A 27,684-nucleotide genomic window follows, 5' to 3' on the forward strand; every position below is an offset into this window, starting at 1 on the left:
TTTCATATTCCTCTCTCCTCCAAACCAAACCAAAAACCATTCTCTGTGAAACAGCCAGCTTGAACTCTTTTTATTTTTAATGTGGTTATTTACAATGTTGTGTTAGTTTCAGTTCAGTTCAGTTCAGTCACTCAGTCATGTCTGACTCTTTGCAACCTCATGAACCGCAGCACGTCAGGCCTCCCTGTCCATCACCAACTCCCGGAGTCCACCCAAACCCATGTCCATCAAGTTGGTGATGCCATCCAACCATCTCATCCTCTGTCGTCCCCTTCTCCTCCTGCCCTCAATCTTTCCCAGCATCAGGGTCTTTTCAAATGAGTCAGCTCTTCACATCAGGGGGCCAAAGTACTGGAGTTTCAGCTTCAACATCAGCCCTTCCAATGAACACCCAGGACTGATCTCCTTGAGGATGGACTGGTTGGATCTCCTTGCAGTTCAAGGGACTCTCAAGAGTCTTCTCCAACACCACAGTTCAGGTACAGAGTAAAATGAATCTGCTATATATATATATATACATATACCTACTATTTTTTAGATTCTTTTCCCATATGTCAGATTGAGCTCTTAAAGAAGCAAACATGACCCTGTTACTCAGTTGCTTAAAAGCTTTCTAGGGTGTTTGGATTAAAGTAAAAAATCCGTAACATGTCTCCAAGGACTTCCACGATCTGGCCCAGCTTTTCAGCTCCGGTCACACCAGCCTTCTTTCATTTCCTCAAAACACCAACATGTTCCTTACTTAGGGCTTTTGGCCTTTGTGCAAGTCACTCCCACTACCTAAAAAGCTCTTTCCCAAAGCACCATCCATTCCTCATAGCCTGGTCAACGCCCATATATCATTAAGGTCTCAGCTGAAAAGTTTCCTCCTCAAAAGAGTTTTTCCTCAGTCCCTCAAGTTAAACCAGATTATATTCTCATTTCCATCTTCTCTTCTGGCTTTTACATTTCATTATGGAAAATTTCAAACAAGCTGAGTGTAAATAACCAGCAGCTTCAGCAATTATCAACCCCTGGCCAATTTAATTTCAGCTATACTTCCACATACTCCAGTCCCAACCCTGGAATATTTTGAAGCAAACCCCAAATATCATACCATCTATGATATACAGATATGATATGATATATAGATATATCATACCATCTATATATATCTATATATACTTTGGTATATATCTATAGAAATAAGGACTTTTTAAAGGTTAGAGACTTTCACTTCCCCTTGTTTTTTTCTCAGTTGTACCATACTTTATCACATATTTATCTGTGTGATTGCTAAACATGTCTTCTCCACTGAATTATAAGCGCCACAAAAGCAGACAGATCTGTGCCGTTCACTGCCACATTGCCAACACATAGCACAGTTGCTAGCACGTAGCAGGGAGGCAAAATTTGTTTAAAAATTAATCAGAAGTAAGCAAATCCTTTGAACCCTCCTTCCCTCCTTTTCCCCCCTTGTAAGAATTCATCAGGGAAACAACAAGTCAAACACAAAGAAATACATTAAGAATGTTTTCAAAATATTCGTGTTCTAACAAAAAATATCAACAGATTACATAAAAGAACTATGATATCACTATAAAATTAGGGGCAAAATTTGTAGTTCTTTATTTAATACAGAAACATATACAAGTTATATTAATGATATAAAATTCGATTTTCTTTTTCCCTTAGCCATGGACCTTATTGTTTGAATATTTGCAGCTATTATTCTATACACAAATTGTAATTTCTTACCAAATTCTATATTCCATATTGCTAGGTCACTTCGCTTTCCATTTTATGCCACATTTCCATTAAGAACTATTTCCCCAAATCACAGTCTGCCTGATTGTGTGTTGCTGTTCAGCTGCTAAGTTGTGTCTGACTCTTTGTGATGCCATGGAGTATAGCCTGCCAGGCTACTCTGTCCATGCGATTTCCCAGGCAAGAACAGAACACTGGAGTGATAAAATCTGATTTTAAACAGTACACACAGAACAAATCAAACCATTTTTAAGGATGTGAATAAATGTATATGTATGTACAGAAGAAAATCTCTACAAGAATATATGTAAAATACTAGAAGCTATTTAATATTTCTGGGTAGAGGAGTTGTGAAATATTTGTTTTCCTATTTTTTTATATATTCTCTGACTTATTTGCAAGGAACTTGTATTACTTTTGCAATGAGAAAAAACAGCAGAGGTATTTTAAAAGCAAAATAACACAGCCATGCATGACTCCTTTGTGTCTGCAGGATACGCTGAAACACCTTAGCATGACAGTAAAGCCCTTTCAGAGCCTGCGCTTCATGCAGGATGCGCAAGTCATCATTCTGAAATATGTCATGACTCACGCATGCCTCTCTCTGACTACACCTAGTTCCTGCCTGGAATGGCTGTCTCCCTTATTCCCCGCCGGACAAACTCCAAAGTCGAGTCCAGTGGCCCCTCTTTCTGCGAGGCCATCAAGGGAATAAACCTTGACCTTCGTTATGGCTGCCTGCTTTGCTCTTCCCAAACTGAATATCTTATTACAGTTAGTTGCTTATAAGACTCTCTTGCCCTAAATAGACTATCAGCTCTGGAAGGCAACGACCTCATCTCACCATTATTTATCCCAAACATCTAGCACAGTGCTTGCAAGCAGTACATGCAAAATGTACTTCCTTTGGTAAATGAAGTCACCAATTAGCAAGATAAAAAGCATACCATTTTTTTCCTGTTTTGCAAAATGAAGGGAGAAGTTTTCAAACACCTGCAAGGCCAAGATATTACACAGGAAAGGGATTAGGTTACTTTGATGGGGCTCCAAAGGCAGCACCAGTACCAATGAGTAGAAGTTGATTCTGGCACACTCTGGGGAAGAATTTCCTAACGCATAATTAAGGTTGTGTGAAAGCAAATGGAGCATATCCGGAAATAGTGGGATACCAATAAGACTAAGTGTTCAAGAAGAGGCTGGATGATCAACTCTCAGGGAGGCAGAGAAATGACTCCTGTGTAGTGCATAGGGTAAACCATGAACTATAAAGGTCCTCCAGCTACTACAGGTCTACTGGCTGATCCTTTCCTGTTGGAAATTCAGTGGTTCTGAAAGTGTAATGTGAGCTAACATACAAAGATGTCTTTTTTTTTTTTTCAAAGATGTCTTGATGAATCTAAAAATATGAGATCAAATTCAATTCATGAAAGCTATGACTGACATTGAAATGTGATAGACACATAAGAAAGAAGCTCCATCAACATGTTCTGGTCTGAAAAATAGAGCTCAATTTCTCTTGGACTTGGCCTGTCATTAACTGCAACATGAAACTGGAGTCAAAGCAAAGAAGAGGCCATATTTGTCTTAAGAACAATTCCAATCCCAAAGAAAGGCAATGCCAAAGAATGCTCAAACTACTGCACAATTGCACTCATCTCACATGCTAGTAAAGTAATGCTCAAAATTCTCCAAGCCAGGCTTCAGCAATACGTGAACCGTGAACTCCCTGATGTTCAAGCTGGTTTTAGAAAAGGCAGAGGAACCAGAGATCAGACTGCCAACATCCACTGGATCATCGAAAAAGCAAGAGAGTTCCAGAAAAACATCTATTTCTGCTTTATTGACTATGCCAAAGCCTTTGACTGTGTGGATCACCATCAACTGTGGAAAATTCTATAAAAGATGGGAGTACCAGACCACCTGACCTACCTCTTGAGAAATCTGTATGCAGGTCAGGAAGCAACAGTTAGAACTGGACGTGGAACAACAGACTGGTTCCAAACAGGAAAAAGAGTATGTCAAGGCTGTATATTGTCACCCTGCTTATTTAACTTATATGCAGAGTACATCATAAGAAACGCTGGGCTGGATGAAGCACAAGCTGTAATCAAGATTGCCAGGAGAATTATCAATAACTTCAGATATGCAGATGACACCACCCTTATGGCAGAAAGTAAAGAACTAAAGAGCCTCTTGATGAAAGTGAAAGAGGAGAGTGAAAAAGTTGGCTTAAAGCTCAACATTCAGAAAACTAAGATCATGGCATCCGATCCCATCACTCCATGGCAAATACATGGGTAAACAGTGAAAACAGTGGCTGACTTTATTTTTCTGGGCTCCAGAATCACTGCAGATGGTGACTGCAGCCATGAAATTAAAAGATGCTTACTCCTTGGAAGGAAAGTTATGACCAACCTAGACAGCATATTGAAAAGCAGAGACATTACTTTGTCAACAAAGTCTGTCTAATCAAGGCTATGGTTTTTCCAGTGGTCATGTATGGATGTGAGAATTGGACTATAAAGAAAGCTGAGCACTGAAGAATTGATGCTTTTGAACTGTGGTGTTGGAAAAGACTCTTGAGAGTCCCTTGGACTGCAAGGAGATCCAACCAGTCCATCCTCAAGGAGATCCATCCTGGGTGTTCATTGGAAGGGCTGATGTTGAAGCTGAAACTCCAGTACTTTGGCCACCTGATGTGAAGAGCTGACTCATTTGAAAAGACCCTGATGCTGGGAAAGATTGAGGGCAGGAGGAGAAGGGGACGACAGAGGATGAGATGTTGGATGGCATCACTGACTCGATGGACATGGGTTTGGGTGGACTCCGGGAGTTGGTGATGGACAGGGAGGCCTGGCGTGCTGCGGTTCATGGGGTCACAAAGAGTAGGACACAATTGAGCAACTGAACTGAACTGAATGCTAGTTATCTCAGTTCCATTCATTATATCCCTTCAACCCCTGATTTACTACAAAGAAGAATACACATAAACACCAGTGGCATCTTGGAGAAATTACATAGGGCTACTAGGAGGTATGTTTACCAGCCTATTTCCATCTACCCAAAAGAGAATTCACCTAGTTCCCTATGCCAAAATAACAATAAACAGTTACTTTGAACTTCTGTAAGCAAAAACATTTTAAGGAACCATGAGGCCAAAACAAGAGCTTACTCAATCAACCTCTGCTCTCAGATTGTTCTGCAAGAGAAGTCAGTCCCTTTCCACCTGGTCCATCTTGCAAAAATGTCTTTTCCTTCTGTCAAAAAGAGACACTGTCCACATTCACGTTTTTGAAAAAAGAAGTTACGCTTTTTAAATGTTTGAAACAAAACAAATTGAAAGATTTCTGAGACTGATTAGAGAATAAAGGAAAATACTATACCAAGGAATTGAAAAATGAGAAAATCAGAGGTGGAAAGAACATTAGAAGTCATTTGGTCTAGGGACTTCCCTGGTGGTCCACTGGCTAAGACTGTGCTCCCAACCGGGGTGGGGGTGGGGGTGGGTGCGGGGTTTGATTTCTGGTTAGGGAACTAGATCTCACATGCCACAAGTATGACCCAGAACAGCCAAATAAATAAATAAATAATTTATTTTTTTAAAAAGGGAAGAAAAAGTCACTGAGTCTAAACTTCTCATTAGTTACTGAGATCCTTCCATCTGGTTCCTCCCGGAATGGAAGGCCATTTTACTGCTGGATGGCACTGAATATTAGTGAGGTCTTCTTTATACTGAGTCCCATTAATCTGCCTTCTTACCATTTTTAACCTCCTGGTGCTGCTTTTATACTCCTCCCATATTTATGTAAAATAACAATAAATGTAAGATAAAGGCAGAGGTTTGGAGATTCTAGTGAGAGGAACTATTCTACACTCAACCAAAATACAAGCCAGTTGAACCAACTTAATCCAGGAGGTCAACAACAGGACAGACGACGCAAACAAACTGCTATGCCATCCGTGGAAATGAAGCAAAGCAACACTATCCTCCTACCAGGTAACCAGGAAAAGGAGGTGAGTGAAGCAGAACACTGCTGAGCAATCACTGATGAAATAAGCAGTCAATCTACATCTCAACCCGTTTCAGTAGTTAACTTAAAATGGTCCTTCTCTAAAGACATTAAAGCTTGCAACACTAGGAAGTCAGCAGGGAAGCAGACTGGGGACTAGCGGGGGGAAAAGGAGAAGACACTCTTCATCTTTCTCTTGTTAAGCAGAGCTTGCTTAGAGACAAAACAAGAGCCTTGACTTTGCTCTGGAGGCGGGGTGGCGATACAGAAAGTTAAATATAACCGAAAAAGAGCCTACAGAGAGGAATAAGTCTAAAACAATACAGCAGTCAAAGGGCCAGAGCTAAAACAAGGCACCTGTCTACAGCGGGGTGCGGCAACTTTCTCAGCTTCTTCACACACTGGCTATCTATCTTCCTTAAAGCCTAGGAAAACCAGTCCTTGCTGAGAACTAGTCCAGTAACATACTTGCACACGTCTCATGTTATTTAACTAGCCACAAAGCTATGGCCTAAAAGGTAGTAACTGCATCTCTGAAACTCATTAAACTACTGTGAAAAGACCGAAGGAAGGGCAGTTAACTTTCAGCAAATTTAGCTTATTTGCCTTATTTTATTATTAGACGGCAGGGATTTACTGTGGCTTAGGCTCTAACTCTTCCTTTCTGGTTACCCCATCAGTGGATGGTAACGTACACTCAGGTGATATTTCTAGTACTAAAGAACTTCCAAACTCCCAAATCAACCAGCCTGTACCATTATTACTCAACTCTACTTCCCAGAATACTTCAGAAGGGAAAGCACCAGGTCCAAGTTGGAACTTTGTTGTTTGTTTGGCTTTGAAAAGGACATTCTGCCAAGGTACGTTCTAATGATGTCACTGCCCCATTCAAAGACATGTAACTTACACCCCCACTGTTAACTGAACTCCAAACTTCTAAATGTGGCTTAAATTCTTCCATGATTTGGGCCTTTTACTCCTTTTCTCTCTTCTATACACCAACAAAGACATCACTTCCCCTAAAACTGTGTGCAGCTGCCAGTTGCCAAGTTCCAGCACACAGAAAAATTCGAGAGGGTAACTCCTACCCACAGACCCCTTTTTCTGATTTGAGGCAGACTGTGGGACTCCTTCATGGACAAGGTAAGTCCCTGATTCTGCCCAGAAGGTCTTCAACCGCCACAGAGGTCTCTTTCCAGCCAGTCCTGGAGCAGCAGCTGTGCAGTACTGCTAGTGGTGCTCTTTGAAAACTTGAGACAAAGCCCGAGTCTCCTGGGGTTCCCCCGGGAGGTTCTGGTATGTGATGCTATGGTTGTTTTCATAGTAGAGAGCTGATATATTCTAAGGAGAGGGAAAAAGCTGGCCAAAACATCTGCCGGGATGAAGACTCTCACATAAGTTGATGCTTCCCTCCACTGGAGCCCAGTCCTCTGTTACTACAAACACTGAGTATGGCAAAATATAATAAAAATCTAAACAGGTCCACCTCTTTACTTGAGGACACAGATATTCTCTAAAAAGAACTAAACATGAGCCCCCTAAACTTTCATTACACAGAGTAATGGTGGCTTGCTTTCAAGGACATACATGGCCACTCAAAGATACATCAAAATCTCTCCAAACCCTAGTGACTGGTGCAAAAACACCCTAAAAGCATCTCAGAAGAATGCATAACTTCAGAGGGAAAGAATGGATGGCATGGTTGAAAACACTCATTCTAGAAAAACCTAGGATTGCTTTCCCAACAAGCTGCATGATGGAGGCAAAGAGTGTGGGAAAAGAAGGGAAAAAAGGCTTGAAAACTCAAATACATGGATGAAATAGATCGTAAATGATAAAAAGAGCCAGCTAAAAATCTGTGACAAATAGGATAAATTTCCCTGCTCTCTTTAGAGATTTTATGGATGACAGTAATTTGGAATTACACAAAAAGAATGGATCCTATATTTAAAATGGATAACCAACAAGGACCTACTTAGAGCACATGGAACTCTGCTCAATGTCATGTGGCAGCCTGAATGGGAGGGGAGTTTGGGAGAGAATGGAGACATGTATGACTAAGTCCCTTCACTGTTCACCTGAAACTATCACAACGTTGTTAATTGGCTATACCCCAGTATAAAATAAAAAGTTGAAAAAGAAAAGAAATGGATCAGAAAATGGAGACCACCTAGACTATGAATCAGAAGTCAATTCAAAGAGACTCATTACGCTGTTACTTAAATATTTCCTTAAAAAGGTTTGAAGGAGAAAAGCAAGGAACATTTTTTAAATTGTGTGAAGACAATCAAATGAAAAAGAGCTTACAAGTCAAATGAGAAATTTCCAAACTGAACGAGCCTCTCTGCAATTTGAATATTCATAACTTGAAAGTGAAATTCAAAAGCTTCTGCTGAAACTTGAAATACTGACTGAACCACAGCAAGAATATATAATGAAACTTTGCTCAAAGGTAATCAAGCAGGGAATTTACTGCTTAGAAATCAAGAAGAAACTGGACTTCCCTGGCGGTCCAGCGGTTAAGAATCAGCCTGCCAATGCCAGCCGGGGACACGGGTTCGATCCCTGGTCTGCGAAGATCCCACATGCCAGGGAGCCAACTAACCCTGTGTACCACAACTTCTGAGGCCAGTACCCTAGAGCCCACGCTCCGAAATAAGAGAAGCCGCCACAGTGAGAAGCCCATGAGCAGCTAGAGCGTAGCCCCTGCTTGCTGCGACGAGCCCACACGCAGCAGTGAAGACCCAGCACAGCCAAAAGTAAACACATTTTCAAATAAATTTTTTTAAACCACAAAAACTTAAAAAGAAGAAACTTCCTAAAGTGTACGAAAACAGCAGCAGTGTACACCAGAAGCGTAACTCATACAGAAAGCTGGCCAAAGACCTCGAGAGAGAATTGGAAAGAAACACTTCCTTCTATCAAAGATGGATCATGTCCCATGAGAAAAAAAATCCTCAACAAAGTTGGCTGGCATCTCCGTTGACTGAGAGAAAGCTCAATGAGCTAAGAAAAGAAGTGGAGACACAAACGGGCCAAAGCAGAATTTAAACTCTAGCTTCACCCCAACCTTGCCCCCCACCCCACCCCCGACCCAGGACTCCTCTGCCTTGCTAGTCAGCAAGCAGAGGCCAGAGAGGTCAGGGCAGCCCTCTCTTTCATCAGGTTCCCAGGGAAGGAGGAGTTAAAACCCGAGGGCTGAGGGACCCAGGGTCAGGTCTGGCTTTAATCCCACAGCAGCCACGTCCTCAGTATCCACAACCACAGCAGGACATCTGTCTATGCTTCCTCTCTTCAAAAGTCACCTTGTTTTCTCTCTTTTTACTTAATGGCTGTTGTTCGATTGATGCTACATTTGCTCTTATGATAATTTCTAAGATAGGATTTAATATAATGTTGTTAGTTGCTAAGTCGTGTGTGACTCTTTGTGACCCTATGAACTATAGTCTGCCAGGCTCCTCTGTCCATAGGATTTCCCAGGCAAGAATACTGGAATGGGTTGGTATTTCCTTCTCCAAAGGATCATCTCCACCCAGGGATCAAATCAGCGTCCCCTGCACTGGCAAGCAGATTCTTAACGACTAAGCCACTTGGGAAGCCCAATATAATGCTTAAGAACATAGTAGTCCTACTTTATTGCACTCTCTAGAATTAGACAGTGTAACTGTTGTACTTTGGCTGCAATAAAAGACCCTCACTTAGTTCATTAATTGAAGCTTGATATGACCGGGTGGAATTTGAAACAATACAAGAAGTGCAATAAGCTGTTATTAAAAATCTATAAAAGTAACAATACTTATCACAAAAAATTTTGATTGGTTTTTAAAAGAATGTAAAAACAAAACAACATCCCCAGCTAAGGTGAAGGTGAAGTCGCTCAGTCGTGTCCGACTCTTTGCGACCCTGTGGACTGTAGCCTACGAGGCTCCTCCGTCCATGGGATTCTCCAGGCAAGAATACTGGAGTGGGTTGCCATTTCCTTCTCCAAGGGATCTTCCCGACCCAGGGATCGAACCCAGGTCTCCCGCATTGGAGGCAGACGCTTTAACCTTAAAAGCAATACTATTTTTATTGGTTTAGCCATAAATGCATAGATTAGGAGAACTCATTTTGCAACTTTTTTTTGTTTCTTGAAATTTCTCTTTAACCTGTTATTTTGTTTAGCATATGCTTTGCTGTTTAAATTTTTTCAAATTTTATGCCAACAAAATAAAATTTTACCTTCTTAAAAAAACAAAAACAGTATGTTCATAGTTCTTTTTAAATAAATGCTCCCACGAGAAGCCAGTAGGAAAGTTGTGGGTACACAGTGCTGGGCCTCCAAGTGGGAAGACCCTCTCTTTCTGGAGAATCTTGAGATCCACCTGCAGGATCAGGTCTCTGACTATGCCAGTAACCTTAGGAAGAGGCCTGGATTTCTCTATCTGCTAAGAAATGAGTAAAAGAGCCTTAAGTGAGCAGCAGCAGCACAAAAAGGCTAGTTTGGCTTTATCCTCTGGGTTGAGCTCTCTAGAGAGAAAATTCCTGGTGGTGGGTCGTTAAATAGCACCTTTCCCATGGAGGAGGGCCTGATGTTGAGGGAAAAAAAATCAAGCAAGATATTTAAGAATCTACACTGTTTATAAACTAAGGCGAGCAACTTCAGGATTATGAAGCTGAACATGGACTGGGAACAAGCTGAGGCAGGATCAGCAATTAAACTTTCAAACAGTGACTGTTTTTTAGTTTCATATATTTTGTGGTGAGTTCTCAGTTTTGCTTCCTCTTTGTACTCAGAGTTCTGAATGGTGCTAACAGGGCTAAGAGCAAAGAATCAAAGGAAATAATCTGTGTGTATATACCAGCTAGAGCTTTAGAGCAGAGGCAGCAGTGTGCTGAGAGCATTAATAATCCAGGAGAAGCATACAACAACGGATAGAGAAGCAGGACACGCTGGGGTCACTTGGACACCTTTTCATCTCTACCTGCGGATTCTCTTTCCTGGATTTACGTTTTGGAGGTTCTCAGTTTTGACAAGGAAGGAAAACTGGATTACTTACACTTTCTGGATGAACTTAATATACCTCCCAACAACTCTATGTGAGCTATTACTTGCAAAACATCATTTTGTGAAAATCTTGCTCCATCCACTTTCTCCAGCAAGGCTTTTTTCCTTCCTATTCTGGCTCTCTCAGAACTCCTATGGCCCTCATCTACAGTTTTTCTGTTGCTGGGTTTTATATGTTTTTATTTTGTCAGCTCCTTTAACAACTGCCTAAGTTGGCATACTTTTAAAAAACCTAGTATGAGTATTTCTCCTATGTGGACCTGAGGTTTGAATCCCTTATTATTGAACCACACAAAGGTGACTTAAATATCCTACACAGAAAATTAGGAAGAAGGGTATCCTTAATGTTCCTTGTATCCTGGTTAGCCGGGATATTTTGGCTCTAGCTAATTTCCTCTACACAAAGACCCTGCTTAAAGCATTTATGAATAAGCTAGAAGAGTGGTAGCTGAGGCAAGGCTTCTCTGAAAAGGGGAGGGAGGAAATAAAAAAGAGCTGCTTTCATTGGGGGCAGGAAGGAGATTATTTCATTAGGAGCTAAACAGTGAGACTATCTCAGTACAAACAATTGTTTGGCTTGAAGGCTCCATGTGGCCAATTACTCCCACAGAGGCTCAGCTGGAATGGAACTCAGAGCCTGCCAGGACTGAGGGACAGAGCCTGACACAGGCTCAAGTGTCACGGCTCTGGGATCCCAGAACATCCCAGCAAGGACGCTCACAGAGCGCGCTCCACCCCGACCAGCAAACAGCATCATTCTGCACCCAGCCTAGTCAAGACCGTGGACTGAAAAGGGATGAGAAAAAGACGGCCCTGGGGACAAATATAAAGTGTATGCTCAGCCGCTCAGTTGTGTCCGACTCTTCTGTGACCCCATGGACTGTAGCCCGCCAGGCTCCTCTGTCCAGGGGATTTCCTAGGCAAGAATATTGTAGTGGATTGCCATTTCCTGCTCCAGGGGATCTTCCTGACACAAGGATTGAACCTGCATCTCCTGCTTAACAGGCAAATTCTTTATCACTGAGCCACCTGGAAAGCCCCAGGATTAACAAATACACACTACTCTAAATAAGATAAACAACCAGAACCTACTGTATAGCACAGGGAACTATATTCAGTATCTTTAATGATCTATAATGGAAAAGAATCACACACACACACACATATATATACAACAATCACTTTGCTGTGGATCTAAAACTACACAGTGTTGTAAATTGTACCTCAAAAAATGGTTTAAAAATTTAAAATATTTTAAAAGAATAAAATAAAACCAACATTTTGTAGGAAAAGTAATAAGGATGAAACCCAGATCTTGTAAGAAAGCTAGCACATTTCAGCCACTATCTCAATGGCTTTCATCAGGCTGGGGGGAGGACGCACATAGAGATGGATCACTGAGCTGACAGCTGGGCAATTATTTCAAGGCCAGGTGGACCTGATATTTCAAAACTTGACATTATAATTAAACTAATTTCCTATTGCTCATGACCTCACTTCAGGAAATGGATATTAACTTGATTCACCAAAAGTTATTGTCTTCACCCTCTGGGGACATTTCGTTCTTTAGGTTACTTCCGGTTAAAGCTTTAACTTCCTCTTTGCAGCAACCAGTATCTATTCATATCCTGAAAAAAATACTGAAGATGCAAAGTGAGCCTGCCCATTTGGGGGAGGCATATCTTTAGAATAAGCGACTAAAGAGGGGGGATAGAGCTCTTGACCGATGAGATAGCTCTTCATCCTCCATTCCCACTCTTCTTCCTCCACAGCAGTACTTCTCAAATGAAGTAACTTCCCCCCAAGTGGCAATGTCAGGGTCTGGGGACATTTTTAGTTGTCACAACTGGCAGAAAGTGGGACTGGAATCTAACAGGTGAGGCCAGGGGTTCTGCCTAAACTCCTACACAGGACAACCTCTTAACAAAGTATCCAAACATGAATAGTGCTCAGGTTGAGAAGTCCTGCCCTAGAGAAGCCATCTTTATTTTAAGCCATTTAGGTTGGAGCATGTGAGATATAAGAATATACCAATCCTGTAGAAAAGCTGCCTCTGTTGCTCCATAACAAGGAGATAAACACTGAGATACAGAATTTCAAAGCTGGAAAGAACTTTTAGGATTATCTAGTCCAAGCACAGCTGGAGAATCTAAGACCCAGAGAGGTCAAGTCATTCACCCAAGTTCATAGACGAGACCACCAGCTGGGCGGAGTCAGAATCATCCTTCTCCACCTGAAATGCGCTATGCACAGACAGTGCTCAGTAATAGTCACTGTATTGATGTCCTGTTCTTCAAGTGCTCTTTTTTCTTCAGTTCAGTCGCTCAGTCGTGTCCGACTCTTTGCGACCCAATGAATCGCAGCACACCAGGCCTCCCTGTCCATCACCATCTCCCGGAGTTCACTCTGACTCACGTCCATCGAGTCAGTGATGCCATCCAGCCATCTCATCCTCTGTCGTCCCCTTCTCCTCCTGCCCCAATCCCTCCCAGCATCAGAGTCTTTTCCAATGAGTCAACTCTTCTCATGAGGTGGCCAAAGTACTGGAGTTTCAGCTTTAGTGTCATTCCTTCCAAAGAAATCCCAGGGCCGATCTCCTTCAGAATGGACTGGTTGGATCTCCTTGCAGTCCAAGGGACTCTCAAGAGTCTTCTCCAACACCACAGTTCAAAAGCATCAATTCTTCGGCGCTCAGCCTTCTTCACAGTCCAACTCTCACATCTCTTACCACATACTTTTTACTCTCTGCTCCCGGAAAGCCCAATGCCTGAGCTTGTGTGTGAAGGTTCATCTCCCACCCCTTCTCACCCACAGTCCTCCGCCTCAGAGGAAGCCCAGAAGTGGAGGAGAGCGAAGAACAAGCAGCCAGGCGGAACTCATTTTTCAGTTGTTTAAAGGGAAGCTCATGCTTTTCACACAGGCAGAGAGAGGCTTTACACAAAACCTTCCGAGTCAGCAGATGGACTCGTGCAAAAGACCACAGATGTGAACTTCTCCCTTTCACACCGGTGTGCCGCTTTCCCAGCAGATGGAAAACCAGTGCCAGTTTAATCGCATCACAACCGCACGCAAAAGCTAGAGGACTTTCATTCCTAAACAAACAGCAGAACAGAAATGAATCCTGGGATCAAAGTACAGCCAGTTAGTTCAGTGACACAGAATATTAGTCATTGAAACAGCCCTGCCTTAAGGGAGCAGAGCAAAGGTGGAGATCTACCCTTCCAGAGGAAGACATTCACTACAAGGTTTCACAAGCCAGGTGTTTCACAATTGGGTATAATGAGGTACAGGTCAGAAGGGGATGGGGCAAGATGCCAGCTGTGTGGATAGAAAGTTCTGCAAAGGGAACTTTACACAGGGGGACCCAGGGCAGGTCTCAAGGAAAAACACAGCTTCAAAAAAGCCAAAGCAAGGTTCTTCAAATTAGACAAACCTGTTCCAGCAGGGACAAAGAGAGCTTCTAAAAGCGCTGCCAGGTTATGATTAATTTCTACAGCACCTGAGAACAGCGTCTAAATATTTACTCCCATCCCACAAGAAAGGCTAAAGGGCTACTGTTTCAGCCTCCTGTTTCATACCCCCCGATACACTCCCCCGCCCAGTGACGTGTCACACTAAAACCTCCTATGGAAAGGACAGAGTGCTAGCTTTGTGACTGGCTCCAGCTTTCAACGTGGCACAGATGCCAGGAGCACACAGAAGAAATGGCACACAAAAGCAATGATCACAAAGCAACCAGGAAATTCACCTGCTGGGCTTCCTGCAGTGTGGCAGAGCTTCAAATATCTGAGTTGAGAGGATAAAGGTGACTTTCAAAAAATAAAACAGGAAAAAGAGTATGACCTGAACATGCATGACTAGGATAGTGTTCACGATGCCCACAGAACACGCTCTACCCCATTCACCAAACAACATCATTCTGCACCCAACCCAGTCGAGAGCGCGCATTGGAAAGAGATGAGAAAAAGATGATCCTGGGGGCAAATGTAAAGTAATTCAACCCAAAACCAAAATTTTTGTGGGTAGGAAGATAAATTAGGAGTCTGGAATTAAGATATACACACTACTATAGATAAGACAGATAAACAACAAGGACCTACTGTATAGCACAGGGAACTATATTTAATATCTTTTAATAACCTATAATGAAAAAGAATGTGTATACACACACACGTATGTGTGAGTGTCTGTGTGTGTACCTCAATCATTTTGCGGTACATCTGAAACTAACACAATGTTGCAGATTATACTCCAAAAACACTGTTTCCAGAAGCACAGACACTACGCAGCAGATGCTGAGCATCAGGTAACAGGGAAACATGGAACATGTTCCCTGTCCTTTTGAACCCACAGTCGAAAGAAAGCCTTGTAAAACAAAAGCAAAAACCAGTGGCTGTTATCCCCTTTCCACCGCAGTAGGGCTTCTAATCCTTCTTCCCATTGGACTGAGTTTAAGTGAAGGAGGCCTGTATGAACAAAATAAGATGCTGATCAATGGCTCGACAGAACAGTTCCACATATCAAGTACATAAATGTGCAAAGTGCACGTCAGATATAAAAATATAACTTGGCCCATCTTGCTATGATCATGTCCTGTAAATCTGTTCCTTATGGTTAAGCCTGGATTCTCCCCAGCTCTCTGCTCCTGTCTCAAATGTCCACTACAATGAGGCAGTTCAAAACAACAGCCCCCACAGCAAGGCCGTCTCCACAGGGGCTCAACCGGAGAACCCTCTGACAACTCCTTAAAATTAGAAGGCACACATCACTACTCAACTCTGAATGCATAAATAACCCATCAGTCTAACAGCAACACCAAAATTCACACTGTCTCGTTATAAAAAATTTTATAATCCTGAAACTTTAAGACCCAAATGTCCAACAACTGGGCAAGAATTAAGTAATGATATATTCAAACAGTGGAGTACAATAAAGGCATTTAAACGTTTTTAATGTCAGGAAAAATGCTTATGATAATATTAAGCAAAACAATGATATTATATTACAGTAGTATAAGCTTAAGTATAAATAGGTGATAAGGATTATATGAAATATCTTCTACATTACTATACTTTTTCATACTTTCCAATGATTTCCATCACAAATATGAATAACTTTCATAATGAGAAGAAGATACAGTTTTTCTTTTTTAGAGAAATCGCATTCAATGATGTTTACCTAATAAGCACAACTGGCCTGGGAATCTGTTCCTATCGATCCTTAATTTGAGTCACTTGTGTCAGATGCCTACTCATAGACAAGGCTCAAAACCAAGTCAGAAGGCTCAGGGGAGCTGAGCTGGAATCTTCCTGATTCCAATGCTGTATTTAATGATGCTTCCTTTCTCTCACAGGAGAGCTAGGAATGTTAACACAACACTCACACCACCAGAAAGACCTCAAAATTCCCCTCAGTCTGAAACAGTTCCTCTAACTCATCTCCTGACATCTACCTTGGGTGAGACAACGTTCCCAGTCCCTTAAAGCTATTCTCGCAATAAAAACGGTTTAGACACAGCAGAAGAGGCTGAGTCTTTTCATTCTTTCTTTTTCAAATCGGCTGTCACATTTCAAATGGTCTCCATTAAGTCCATTGTTTCCAGCTATTTTGAACACAAGCATCACGATTAGAATAGGGAGTTTCCTTCCTCTTTCCTTGGGTCAGTTATAACCCAAGAGGTAAAGTGTCAACATGAAGAGACACCAATGCCCCCTTCATCAACAGCACAGGATGGAAAATTCTGTAGGTAATTACTTTTTGAAGGCACTAGAACAAAAACCATCTAAATAATATTAAGACGATTTTAAACTCAAGACTTGAAACAGTAGAGAACTCATTTCTAAATTTACACACACACACACACACACACACACACACACACACACAGGGGACTTCCACTAAGATAAGAAAAGAGGAAGAAGTCAAAATTCACTGTGTGTGCCTTCAGGAAATAACACTGCAGGATTAGCATGTAAACCCACATCTCAAGATGTGAGCTCTGTGACAGAGGCATGGGGATATTTATGGACTTCCCATCACCAGCAACTGCCATGAAAGACAGTGTGGCTGTTTGCAATAGAGGGAAAGAAAAAGTGCTCTATTTCCACACATCTCTATGCGGGGACAGGCTTATCAGCTGCAGCTGAGAGTAAGTCTCTCCTCCTCCTGTATTTGCTCTATTATTTTCAGTACATCATAAAATGGAAAAGGTTACACGTTTGTTTCTTGGGTGAGGAGAAATGACATGAAGCCTGAGGGATCCGGTACTCATTGTTTCTGATTAAGACAGTTCTTTTTGAAAGTTTTGACTTGAAATTAAGTAAGGATAAACAAAGCATTTTCCAAGTACGCTTATGAAATCCAGTACTTTCTAAATAAACCATATCCAACAGCTATTTAAAAAGCAAACCAGAATACCCATAGGAAATATACAAATGGGGAAAAGAGGGCTATGGTCAACAAAAATGGTCAGAAAGCTACTTAACATTATTTGAAAATGAGCAGCAACAATTAAATCCCAGCAACAGGCTGCAGAGGTGGGACCCCAGGGCAGGTTCCAGCCACACAAGAGGGCACATGGGGGCTCAGGGGAGTGATGCACAAACTGAAGACGACCACCAGGGTGACCTTACGCTGATGGGTGGCCACAGCTGAAGGCAGATTTGGCTCATCTCTGGGGTTTTCCACGGGGAAGAAACCTGCAGTTCAGCCATCAATGGACCAGCATCCACAAAGCCTGTGGGGGAAATACAGGAGCCAGAAGAGTGGGGTAGGAAAGGAGAAAGTTTGGAAAATGGAAGAGTCAAATACAGTAGTGAAATATTGTAATTATTAAACATGAGGCTTCAAAAACACATAGGTGTACCTCTTAAGGTGAAAGGGACTGGCTGGGAAGAACTGGTACTCTGGGAAGAGATATGCTTTTTATAATACCAAATTACACTTCAATCACATGTGTGAATTATAGTAATACCTGCTATGAGGAAACTAAGTTTTGGAAAAGAAGAGAAGAACAATGAAACCTATGCAGTTTTTACCACTGATAACTTTACTCAATGAGAGGTCCTTATCCATAGCTTCTGCAGGAAAATAACCACCTAAAAGCAAACATACTCACACTCCACTGAAAAACCCTTGCTGGCCTAGTTCCACCAATTCCAATAATGTGGCAGGCGCCCAAAGGCAGGCGACCCGATTGACAAAAAAAGCACTTCTACAAAGTGCTCAACTTGTATCACATAACTCATTAAACACCTCATCATCAAGAAGGAAACTGGCAGCAATAACCTGAGAAGCCTTGTCTTTACAAGGAACAGCAGCACCCTTCTGAACAAGACAGAATATTTTTCAGGTCCAGTATAGAAGACAGCAGCGAACTTCAGCAAACTTCGGGAGATGCTGAGGAACAGAGAGGCCTGGCAGACTTCAGTCCGTGGGACGGCAGAGTCGGACATGGCTAGGTGGCTGAGCAACAGCAACACAGAAGACAGTACGTCCAGTGATCTCGCCACTCTCCCCCAGTGCTAACTGATCTAAGCTTGTTGAGGCAGGGGAACAGACAAACCAATCAAACTATTTAGAGAGATACCCAATGCAAGGAAAATTGGCTCCAGCTTAACAATCAGAAAAGTCTAATCCGTACCATGTTTTAAGGCTGCAATCCTCAAAACTCTTTGCATATCTTAAGTGCTACCGACCGAGTATTTAGTTGTGGATGGGACAAGCTCAGTGTATACACATCATGCCTAAAGCTTCCAGAATCAGGGTGGGAACTTATTTTCCAAGTAACCAAACGATAAACTGCTCCTGGCAGAGAGGGAAAGTCAAATACAGATTCCACAGAAGTCATGCATCCTAATTAAACAGGCAATGACTGAGTTGTTACATTACTTCCCAGGACTAATTATTGTTTTGGCAACAGTTAAGCTCCTTTAGAAGCATTGGCCTGAACACCCTCCTTATCCTTTGTCCAAAATAACTCAACTGTTCTCTTACAAGCAGAAAGAACCACATCTTGGGGATTCAAGTGCCTTTGCCTGTCTCAATTTGGATCCTCCTCTTCCTCCACACTATCACGGGGAACTACATCTCCCAGGCTTCCCTGCCAACTAATTTCTTGGTAAGTTCCATCAATGGGAGGAACTGATAAGGAAAAGAGGCGGGAGAAGGGGGGAAGCCGGGGTAACACTCTCTGTCTTACTTGGTCCGAGCTCCAGCTGCCACCAGACAGCTCTTCTTTCCACTCGTCTTGGTCACTGCAGATGGCTCAGGCTTCTGGCCTTTGCTGGCATCAGCACCTTCTAATTTCCTTAGGGCATAGGAGGTCCCAGGTGTTGCCAATCTCTGGGCTGTCTCACCAGCCCACTGACCTTCTTGGCCCTTTTATCACCTATGGAACCTAGTCCACATTAAATTCCCTCTGCTTATATCTCCTGTAGTGTTTTCTGTTTCTCTGAAGGGTCCCTGACTTTTAAATATATTTTTAAAACTTAGATTTCCTAAGAATTACACAAATATTCAGAAAAGTTATAAAGGATTTCTTTTAATAAGAAACAAAGGATTTGTATCATTCAAGCAAATATTTACTGAGAGCCTGACCTGTGCCCGACCATACTAGGTGCTGGGAATACTATATTGAACAAAACAGGCACAAAACTCCTGCCCTCATGCAGCTTACTTTCTAGTGAACTGCGGCAAATTACAATTTTAAGAAGTTAACTATGAGAGGAATATTTCTTTAAAAATAGAGGAATTTGGTAAAAGTGAATTAACTTTAAGGGGTTCTACTCTACATAGACTTGGTTCCTACCTTTTCAGTATGGTATGCTGAACTGTCACATTCCAGGGGCCAGTATAAAACTTCTTCAAAGTTAGTATCTACTTAAACTGGCAAATTGCTCAAACAAAAATATAACTGTGATAAGGATTTAGGCAGACACAATAATAAAAGTTAAGCACTGTATGCTTAAATGAAAAACACATGAGTGTTTGATGCAGATTCTTGCTGGGTATCTTTTTCACAGGAGCTATCACTTGGAGGAATTGAGCTTGAGTCCATTTAATGTCACTTTATCTCCTCCCTATGGCGCAGGTAGCTTCCAGTATCACAAAGCCAGCCACAATGCACATAACGAGTCAAGTGTTGTGGTCTCCAACTGCATGACATTATTTCCAAGACGGAATTTTTAGCCTGAACAGAAACAGACAATGACTCATGTGGTGAACAGTTATACAGACAACTCTGCCCAAGAAAGCTGCCACCTACATACCACGATATCAGAGGAAAAATGCAGAAAGGTTGTTTTCTGATTTATTTAAAAGCAATAGATTTGGTGAAAGGTATACTGAGAGATGTGGCTGCAGCTGCCTGTTGTTTACACATCCAGCTTGCCAAGTGGCGCTCATGGTAAAGAATCCGCCTGCCAAATACAGGAGACACAAGAGATAAAGGTTCGATCCCTGGGTTGCGAAGATCCCCTGGAGAAACAAAAGGTAACCCACTCCAGTATTCTTGCCTGGAAAATTCCATGGGCAGAGGAGCCTGGAGGGGGTCGCAAAGAGTCAGACACAGCTGAACACACACACAAGCACTGAACAACCAAGGGCTTGCATAAAATACTCTTAGACTGCTTGAGTGTGAAAGCATGCTCAGCTTCAAAAATCCAAAGTCATCAACTCCAGAAACAGCATGTCATCTGCGGCTGGCATCCCACTATACTTCTTTAAGATAAATGAATGTACTCATGAAGGGAGATCTGGTGGGCACAATACTCTGACCTTCCTTACTACTCAGCAATTAGAAAACATTTCATGTTTGCTATATTTACAACTCCATTTGAGTAGCAGGTGGACTTCCAGTACTGTGGGTTTCTTACATAACAGAGAGTCTAATGCATATTCATAATTTCAGTGCCACACAGCAAGTCAACTGCAGAGCTAATCTGACGTGTCTCTGCCTACCTTAGCCCTTGTCAATCCCCAGCATGTAATGAGAATATACTAAAGAATCTCACACACACATCACAGCACGTCTTGGAGGCTTTGCACGTTCTTCTTCCTCGGCTTGGAATGCAAAGTCCCCTAAATTCACCTGACAAAATCATGCTTCTCATTTAAGACATAGCCTTCTTGTCTCTCTGAGCCATGACTTCCTAAGCAGACTTGCTTGCTTTCTTCAATGCTTTCATTTCTCCCTGTACACAATGCTACAGTGATAATTACTACATTGCATCATTTATCTGTTTACACATCTGCTTGCCCATTAGACTACAAAATCCCTGAGACCAAAGGCCCTATCTTTTAATCTACATGTCTTGGTAGTGTCTGACACAAAGCAGGTGCTTAAGAGCATTTTCTGAATGAATACATGCAGTGTGGGATTGCACCCTCAGAAGACAAGGCATTTTGTACTTTCTATCCCACTGCTGCCAGATGAAATTTAAAGGACAGAGAGAACTAATAGGAAAATGTCTCCCAGGGAACAGGTTGAATAAGTTGATATTAAAAGACAACCTAGGGACTTCCCTGGTGGTCCAGTGGTTAAGAATCTGCCTTGCAGTGCAGGGTATGCAGGTTCAATCCCTTGTCAGGGAACTAAGATCCCACATGCTGCATAGCACCTAAGCCTGTGAACTACAGCCAAGATCTGGTGTGCCTCAACCAAGACCCTACGCAACCAAATAAATAAATAAAATAAAATAAATGACAACCTAACAGGGACTTTAATTACTGTCAGTAAAACTCTGTCAGCCTAACTACAATGGTCAGAGTTAAGGTGCATGAGCTGTAAAAGGACTGAGAGTTATTTGATCTTGGCTGGAGAAGGGTGTCTAACTAGAGATGGAAGGAAAATACCTTCTACTGTCCAGGTCTGCGGCAATTAAGAAAAAAATCTCTTAAAAGGTGCCACAGATACAGCTAAAATAATTTTAAAATGATACCAATGTTCATGTTCTAAGGAATGATATTCAGCAAGCAATGATTTAGCTATTGACAGAAAAAAAAAGTAAAGCAAAACTAGAGATGAATCTACCAGAGTTAGAATCAAATATAGGAAATGGTTTTGGCTTAAAAACTAGGTGAGTTTTCTATTCAGTGAGTTATTCAGTGAGTCATTCTAACTGTGGCTTCCAGTAACTAGGGTATTTAAGGGAATAAAGTCTGAAAGTGGAAAGAATGAATAAAATTAAGATGAAATAAATGAGTTCAGCAATAGTAATGATAAATAGTGCTTACATGTGTGTAACACTTTAGTTTACAAGGCATTTTTATTTTTCGAATGAGGAAAGTTAAACTGAGAAAGTTAGGTGGTGTGCTAAAGGTCCCAAAGCTAAAATAAGCAGAATAATAGAGTTTAATTGGATGTTCCAACATCAAAGGGCTTCCCTGATAGGTCAGTTGATAAAGAATCTGCCTGCACTGCAGGAGACCCCAGTTCGATTCCTGAGTCAGGAAGATCTCCTGGAGAAAGGATAGGCTACCCACTCCAGTATTCTTGGGTTTCCCTTGTGGCTCAGCTGGTAAAGAATCCATCCGGAATGCACGGGAAACCTAGGTTCAATCCCTGGGTTGGGAAGATTCCCCTGGAGAAGGGAAAGGCTACCCACTCCAGTATTCTGGCCTGGAGAATTCCATGGACTGTACAGTCTACGGGGTCACAGAGAGTCAGACGTGACTTTTACTTCCCAACAGAAGCCTACAGCTCTGGGACTTCCTTGGTGGTCCTTCCATTGGAAGTCCTTCCATTGGAAAAATCTGTCTTTCAATGCAGGGGATGTGGGTTTGATCCCTGGTTGGAGAACTGAGATCCCACATGCCTTGGGGCAACTAAGATCTGAAGAGGTCAAAAATAAATAAATACATATTTTTAAAAGTCTACAACTCTGATTCTTTGAACCTGAAAGGTGAGCTTACAGGTGCTATGGACGGGGGCTAGGACACTGTCTAAGATGACTTCAATGAGAGCAGATGTTTCCAAATCATGCATATCTTTCAACTTTATACCCTGAGAGAATGGGGACACTCCTTACTGTGCATGGAGAGGGAATCTCCATGCCCCTCATGTTGTACACTTGATTGAAAAAGTGAAAGGTTGGGACTTCCCTGATGGTCCAGTGATTAAAAATCTGCCGCTAATGCAGGGATGCAGGTTCAATCCCTGGTCAGGGAACAAAGATCCCGTATGCTGCAGGGCAACGAAACCTGTGTGCTCCAACTACTGGACCCACTGCAACTACTCAGCCCAAGCACCACAATGAAAGATCCCGTGAGCTGCAACTAAGACCTGACACAGCCAAAAAAAACCAAATAAGTAAATATTAAAGAAGAAAAAGAACGCAGGGTGCCATGGACTTTGGCTAACATGCTATTATTTGCATGAAAGCACTGGAAAGGAATATATTTAAATGAAATTGTCTATGTATGTATCATCTCTTAAAAGTCACATAATAAATTACCTCCAGAAGCACTGGGAAAAGCTGGTTAAGGGATCAGGGACAGGAAAACAACTTTTCACTGAATGTATTCCCTTTTGAACTTTTTGAATTTTGAACCACATAAAAGTGGTTTTTCAAAAAGGAAATCTGAATTTAAGAACACGTACTAGGAGCTGGAACAAAGGCAGTGGCCAGGTGATTTGAAGTGAAACATTTCCGAGATGGAGTGTAGGAGAAGAACAGAGCAGTAAAAAGATATTACAAACTTTCTGTCAGACTCCAGAATTCTATGTGGTATTTCACAGTTGAAAGTAAATATTCCTCAAGACCATCAAATTTCTTCCGTTCTAATTCTCTGCTCATTAAACAGCTCTCATTTTTTCATGAACCTTGATACTGAGAAAGGAACATCCCAACAATGGACATAAGTATTCAGGACATCAGAAAGGTAGATCCTTTCATGGTAAATAGGATAGTGTCCGGAGAAGGCAATGGCATCTCACTCCAGTACTCCTGCCTGGAAAATCCCATGGACAGAGGAGCCTGGTGGGCTGCAGTCCATGGGGTCACTAAGAGTCGGACACGACTGAGCAACTTCACTTTCACTTTTCACTTTCATGCACTGGAGAAGGAAATGGCAACCCATTCCAGCTGTTCTTGCCTGGAGAATCCCAGGAACAGCGGAGCCAGGTGGGCTGCCGTCTATGGGGTCGCACAGAGTCGGACATGACTAATGCGAGTTAGCAGCAGCAGCAGCAGCAGGATAGTGTCCAGTCTAAACCACTCTCTGAAGAGGCTGATTAGGAGTTATTCCAGGCATACAGACAAAATATGGAACTGCAGAGCTACAGACTAAACCTCCAAAAATGGGACCTGGCCTCAACAAGGTGGAGTTAAACATATCTGAAATTTTCAGTATGTTTGTTCTCTCTTCTACCACAACTTCAGTCAGCCCAAAATTTTACCCTAAAGGTCACAGTAAGTTAAAGGCTTTGGGTGATGAAACATCTTTCAGCCTAAAGCAAGTTGAAGCATTTGTTTTAAAGGTAGTACCAAAGTGGCCTCCATTCCCACATAAATTATTTCAATGCCTTAGAGGTAACTTGTGAGTCTTATGCTCAAGAGAGTTAAAAACAAAAACAAAAAACCCAGAACCAACAAAACTTGTACTACACAAAGAGAACACATGTTTATTCTCTATTCTGATATTCAAATTACGTATCTTATAATATCATTCTTAAATCAGGATAAGAATTTTTTTTAAGAATTACTGCCAGAGTTATTTTTAAACATTACAAAAATACCTGTTCACAGGTCTGCAGTTCAGGGTTACATCATCTGATTTTATGTTAATGGATTAGTAAGCAATCACTCACTAGGTCCTACACAATCAAGCTCTCAATTTTCTAAGTAAGAAAGGACATGAGACTTACAGATAAATACCCAAGTACAAACCTCATTTTAGCCTACGGCTTTAAAATTCCTCCTCCCACTAAATGTGTTTTTTACCAGAGCTAAGAGATAACTTAATCTACGGATTCAAGTGTCTCTTCCTTCCACGATTCGACATTTGTCCACATGACCATTACGACAACCACAGTCAGGAAAAAGGAGCGGGAAAATGAATGGGAGGAGTTCAAACAGTAGAAGGGGCTAGCTAACTCATAAACTGCGAAAACTGAGGCCACAAATATCTTGCTGACCTGAACTGAACGACGACTGACTGACACATTGTCATCTCATTTTTAATAGAATGGCCAAGTCACTGAAGCCACCAAGCCAAAATGTAAAGCTAATTTGTGAAAATAAATCATTTCAGGACCCAGGATTCTACTATCAAAAGCAGTTAATAAAGTTTACAGCCCAGCAGTTACCATCTCTCATTAAGAATGAACTGACTAATGTTTTATTACCTGATCCCCAGTAATTCTGTTGATAAAGAGCAACAGAAAATTTGGAGGTGATGAATCAACCTCTCTTCTATGTGCTATGTTTTGTTGGAATATGAGTAAGTACAAGAGTGGTATGGGAAGTGGGGGATAGGGGTGGTACCGATTATAAACATGGTATCTGACTCCCCAAATGGAGCAGTGCTCACTCAGTGGGTTGCTTCACTGTAACTCAAGATCTGTCAACTGAGGACACAAGGGAATTTGAGTCAACCCAAAGAGATATACTCCCAAATTTTAAGCCAAATCTTCCCATAGAGCTAGCAGAAGATCTCATGAGAGTCAACTATAAGAAATTAACCTACTCAACATAAACTGATTCTACAATACTTTTTAAAATGAATTCTTGCCAATGCAAAAATTCAGGAAAGAAGTCAGGGGATCTACTTTCCTAATGGCACATGCCATTTACCCATGGGTAAAGGGCACTAAAATATACTACCAGGTGTCCAAATCAATGTCTCTCTCCCCCATCTCCTTACATAACCTTACTTCTGCAAAATAAAAGGTAATTAAGTAAAGTATCAATTAAGCATGTAATTCCTTTCTCAATACTGATAAAGACAAATATATTTGAATCTTTGTTGTGTACTATACGCCCAACATGCTATATGACAAACAATCCAGGTGAATTCACTGCATTATGAACAAAAGTAAATTAGCAATAGCTCCCAAACCAAAAAAGGAATTTTCCCAACTCCAATTTATATTCCAAAGAATTCAGAAAGAAAATAAGGAAACAAAATATTTGTAATCTATCAATCTCAAGTGCAAATATTTCACTAATAAGCAAGCTTTGGTAGCACACCAATTTGTAACTGTACCAAATCATGAATCTTTGAGGGCACAGAAAACAAAGACTCTGCCATGATCATATTTCATCTTTAGAAGGATGATCGCCATGGAAGTAACAAATTCGATGCAGCCCTTGTTTCCTTCTCTGCACTGATTAAGCCGATCCTGCACTACAGCCACAATCTGCTAGCTCCTGCCACCACACACACATCAGGCCTCCAGCACACTCCACAAGCCAGGGCTAGGCTGTCTAGAAATCCGCACTGTGTCACTGCATAAGCCAGTTCCCCCCTCCACACATCCTGGAAGAGGAAAGCCACCTAAGCACTCTGTCAGATCTCAGCAAGGCTGTAAAATGACAGAAGGAACTGCTAACCAAATAGCAGGCAGCCACGCTCCCCACCTTTAAAAACCATTTAAGCAGTTTTCCTCCCCGTCATCTCACTTCCCTCTCCTCCCCACCCCCTCCCCGCCCCGCTGCAGTTCACCCCCAGCTTTGCAAGCGGAAGGCTGCGAGCTGCACTGACAGTCGGCGCAGAACTCATTCAGAGCCCTGAAATGTAGACATTCTCACCTGCACACACCATGCCACTTCCCCCAACCCCGACCATCCCCGCCCCCGCCCCCCACCCCAGCCTCAACCACACACACTCGCCCTCGCAACCTCTCCCCACACCAATCCCGGCGCCCCAGAACACCTAGCAGCCTCCTCAACGAGGGAAGCACGCGTTACCATTTAGACGGTCGGGGCCCCCTAAGCTCTAGAGACCTCCCCCCTCCCCACACAGGTCGCCTCCCCCGTGTCGCCCGGAGGCTGGACCCCTCGCCCGCAAGGAAGGATGCGCTACCTTTAGACTGGCAGTCCGCACAAAACTTGTTATCCTCCTCCAGCAGCAGGTTGGCCAGGACCGCCTGGTACCGATCCACGTCCTTCACCGATTTGCCCGTCATGGCCAGGGTGCCGGCGGGGGCAGAGGGCGACGCGCCCTCCTAGCCCCCAGAAACCCCTGCCTCAGTCCGGAGGTGAGGACTCCCGGTCCCCGGCCCAGGGCACCTCCTGAGAACGCGGGAGCCCTCTCCCCTTGCCCGATCCAGCGCCCCTTCTCCAGTCAGCCGCGCCTGCCCCCCAACTCTGCAGCCCCCTCAGGGCGGCGCCCCCTGGCGGGCTTAGGGAAAGGCCCAGGTCCCAAAGAGGCTGTCGGACCAGGCAGGGACCCTCGGCCCAGGCAACAGGGACGCTCGGGCCTCCTGCTTTTGCCGGGCGCAGAGACGACCCCCGGGCCTGCCTGTCAGCGGGCTACGGCTCCCGCGCCTCGGTTTCCCTGGCAGCTGCCGCCTGCTCTGCCACCACCTCGGCCGCCTACTTCCGGCAGCTCTTCCTCTCCTCCTCCACCCAGCCCAGCCCGCGCATGCGCCCCGCCCCCACCGCTCCGGACTGGGCTCTTCCCTCCGCTCCGCTTCTCAAGAACCAATCCGGGCAGAAGCGAGGGGTGGGGCTTGGATGGGGCGGAGGGGGGATTGGGCACGCCCCCTGCATGTCCTTGGAAAAGAATGAATGGAGCAGGCGGAGAGCGGGTGGAGGGAGTGGAGGAAAGTGAAGGGAAACAACAAATAACTGAGCTCTTACTACGTGCCAGGCACTGTGCTGAGCGCTTTCTATGAGTGATCCCAACATTATCCCCCAAACCTCTCTATGAGTTAAA

The 27,684-nt window shown here is 42.9% G+C and overlaps 1 protein-coding gene across 3 annotated transcripts in view; it reads right to left on the reverse strand.

Annotated features, from left to right (window-relative positions):
- The window catches only part of SMAP2 (small ArfGAP2), a 50,406-nt gene extending 23,084 nt beyond the window's left edge, over positions 1 to 27,322 (reverse strand). For 2 of the 3 annotated variants that reach the window (XM_068964244.1, XM_068964243.1), the window contains exon 1: positions 26,830 to 27,322. In XM_068964244.1, the coding sequence (XP_068820345.1) occupies positions 26,830 to 26,932 (103 nt within the window). In that variant the 5' untranslated portion in view covers positions 26,933 to 27,322. The remainder of the gene's footprint in view (positions 1 to 26,829) is intronic. The other variant, XM_068964245.1, reaches the window with a different exon arrangement.
- Positions 27,323 to 27,684: the final 362 nt, after the last annotated feature.

Source organism: Capricornis sumatraensis, chromosome 2 (assembly GCF_032405125.1).
Source record: "Capricornis sumatraensis isolate serow.1 chromosome 2, serow.2, whole genome shotgun sequence".
NCBI lineage: Eukaryota > Metazoa > Chordata > Mammalia > Artiodactyla > Bovidae > Capricornis > Capricornis sumatraensis.